We start from the raw sequence: 3,456 nt of genomic DNA, 5'->3' as shown, positions 1-3,456 counted from the left end.
CTAAAATTTTCTTCTTTCTATTATTTTCCTCAAGGCAACTTTCACATCATTATTTCTCAGACTATAGATGAGAGGGTTTAGCATGGGCACAACGATAGTATAAAAGACAGAGGAAACTTTTCCCTGATCCATGGAGTTGCCTGAAGATGGCTGCAGGTACATAAATGCAACAGAGCCAAAGAAGACACCAATTGCAGCAATATGGGAACTACAGGTACTGAAGGCTTTGGATCTGCCTTCAGTGGAGTGGATTTTTAAAATGCTAACAATGATGAAAACATAAGAAGTAATGATGGCCAGTGTTGGGAAAAGGACAACAAATGTATTGGTGGCCAAAGTCACCAATTCATTGACATAGGTGCTAGAACAAGAGAGCTTCAAGAGTGGAAGGAGATCACATAAATAATGATTAATGACATTTTCCTTGCAGAAGGTCACTCTAAGCAAACAGCCTGTGTGAACTGTGGCAGCAAGCAGTCCTGAAGCATATACTGCAGCCACCAAGGAAGAACAAACTTGATAGGACATTATAAGATTATAAAGAAGGGGACGGCATATAGCAACATAGCGGTCATATGCCATTACAGCCAACATTTGGCATTCACAAACTCCAAGAAAGCCAAAGAAATAGAACTGTGTCATGCACTCAGAGTAGGAGATTTTGTTCATCCCTGACACAAAGTTCACAAGCATTTTGGGTGTGATGACAGTTGATTGACAGAGATCAATGAAGGACAAACTACAGAGGAAAAAATACATGGGGTTGTGAAGATGAGAACTGAGTATAATAAGTACAATCATGCCCAGGTTTCCCACCACACTAACTACATAAATCCCTAGGAACAGGAAGAACAGGGGCAGTTGGAGCTCTGGCTGATCTGTGAGCCCTATGAGGATGAACTCAGTCACTAGGGAATAATTTCTTTTCTCCATTCTTTTGGAATGTAGAGTAAGAAGAGACAAGAATCTGTTGACAAGAGGGAAAAAAGGGAGTCCTCATTATTACCAATCCCAAATGAGGCCTCAGTCAAATCAATCAAATTATATTATAAATTCTTCTGATTCTTTTGTGTCTGCCTATTTTCTGACCACGACTCTCTCCTTCAAAGGCATGTAAGGCATATAAACCAGACAATGGGAAAGCTATGCTTGAACTTCTCTCCCATATGCAATAATCATTAATTTGATTCAGGTGACTATTTTCAAAAGTTTTCTCACAGCGTAACATATATGCAGAAATACTTATGTATGTATTTCATATATAAAAATCTTAAAGAAAATAAAGGCTTAAGTTCTCACAGCTAGTAAATATATGAGAAAGAATCCAAAACTGTCTCAGAGTAATTCATCAAAGCTCTTGAATCTTTATGTAAGTATTCACATGACTTTGGCTCTTGAGTTGCCCATCAACTACCTTTGAAACTTGTTAAATTAAGAACTATAGAAGATTCAGAATAATTAGTCATTGCCAAGGACAAGTAATTTTAAAGTTATGATCTGTGAAGAAATCTGATTGTCCTTCATGCGGAGAGTTCTTAGGATCTTGAGAGATTTTTGATTAAAATGGTAGATTATCATGATGGCCAGTAAGAGGAATGCTATATAATTATTTTACCAAAATTTTGTCAAAAGATTTGATAAAAAATTATGGAAAGCCTTCAGTCTTATGGATTTGAACTTGGTAGATTCCCTCTCAAAGAAGAGTCATTAATGATTTAATGTCACCTTCATTAAAATGTTTCTTTTGTGTTTTGGTTTTTTGCTATTAAACACATCTCTCAGTTAGATGAAAGCGTTGATGGTTTTCATTTAAATATGTTACAAAACATGGAGAGATAACTAACTTATAATTTGACTAGTTATTACTAAGTCATACATTGACAGAATCCAAAAACATTATGGAAGGTTAGGACAATAGGCTTTATCTAACATGATAATTTTAATAAGAATAAAAATGCAATCTGCTTTGTAGTTATAAGAAGCTGTTAAAAAAGTTCAAAGATATGAAAGAATCTTTAAAAAATCATCTTGGTTGACAAAGATCAAGGATTTAGTAGACCTCAAAATCAATATAGCTAAGAGATCCATGTGACAGACAAAAGAATTAATGTTATCTTTTATTAAATGGAGAGAGGCATAATTTCTAGGTATTATCTTGGTCAAATCAAGAGTTTGCACTAATTCAGGAAAGACAGTATCCAGAAAAAGACAATGAGGGTCATGAATGATATGTGCCTACCCTATGAGGATTATTTGAATGATGTGTGAAAGATTAGCCAGGTTGGGAGACAAATCAATTGGGCATAATAATTATTTCCATGTATTTTAAAGGCTATTATTATCTTTAAAAGATATAAGACTTGTTCCATTTCTCCCCAAGAGTAACACCAAGAGCAATGTGTGGATGATGCACAGAATGAAATTTCATCTTCATGTGAAGATAAAATCAAATAATTTCATTTATTCCAAATTGAAATGAGATGCTTTGGTAGGTAATGGGTTGGTTCTCCTTCTTCAAGTAGAGTCTGGATAAACTCCATTAGATCTGGGTATATGTGGGTGATTCAGAGGGTATCACTTAAATTAGTGAAATTTCCCTTCGAAGTCTAAAATTCATCATTTCTAGAACTCTGAATTGCTGCTCCTGAGACTTCTAAAATCTATTTTAAAATCATATATACACAATAATCTGTCCCATGTCTTTGTCAATGATAAGTAGGATAGAATTTGGAGATGTCCTTTTATTTGTATAGAGTCTTATGATTCCAGGAATCTTTATTTAAAATGAAGAGCAATGTCATATCAATCAAATACTCACCCTCTAGCACTAGACCTTACTGCACCTTCATCCAGATGGTCCTGTCAGGTCACTGACTTCTTTGAAAGTTATTATCGACATGACACGCAGCCTCCAGTTCCTTTTAAGAATGGATGGGCTCAAAACTCAGTTTCTGAATGTTACAGGAAATTACTTGATCTGAATATGATTATTTCAAATTATGAACTCATTGAGATATTTCTCTTCAGTAATAGGCAAGGAAACAGCATTTATGTTCTGCAAGTTCTCAGTGATGTAACTTAAGGGTTTATTTTTGTTTAGAAAATTGCTGGGACCTCATTAGTGATACAGAGACAGAGGCTCCCAGAGAGACTCATCCCCAGAGGGATTCTCTTTTTCTGGAAAGAAGGTATTCTTTTTCTTCTTTGCCTTTCATTTCCTCTCCTTTATTTGCACAGTGACCTTCTCAAACCATGATGCCAGTGTTTTGCTCTTGAATTCTATTTTATGGGACTAATTTATTTGAGTTGCAAGTTAGGAAGCTGGGAGCAACATTTAAAGGCATGATTCTTCCTCATAGTTTAAGTAGCCCAAATCTAGGTATTATGATAGTTGAGGAAATTGAACAACTGACAGACAGGCCTAACACAGGTTAGTCTAGGTCTGCCTAACTCCCT

The 3,456-nt window shown here is 35.4% G+C and overlaps 1 protein-coding gene across 1 annotated transcript; it reads right to left on the bottom strand.

The window, feature by feature from the left end:
* Positions 1-942, bottom strand: LOC107652271 (olfactory receptor 150-like). The gene has a single exon (XM_056825885.1). It carries the CDS (start codon positions 931-933, stop codon positions 1-3), a length of 933 nt encoding a protein of 310 aa, XP_056681863.1. The 5' UTR covers positions 934-942.
* Positions 943-3,456: the final 2,514 nt, after the last annotated feature.

Source organism: Monodelphis domestica, chromosome 4 (genome assembly GCF_027887165.1).
Source record: "Monodelphis domestica isolate mMonDom1 chromosome 4, mMonDom1.pri, whole genome shotgun sequence".
Taxonomy (NCBI): Eukaryota; Metazoa; Chordata; class Mammalia; order Didelphimorphia; family Didelphidae; genus Monodelphis; species Monodelphis domestica.
This window is presented reverse-complemented; position numbering and strand designations above follow the sequence as displayed.

Coding starts and splice junctions, on each gene's coding strand:
- LOC107652271 (XM_056825885.1), bottom strand. CDS start 933: ATGGAGAAAAGAAATTATTCCCTAGTGACTGAGTTCATCCTCATAGGG.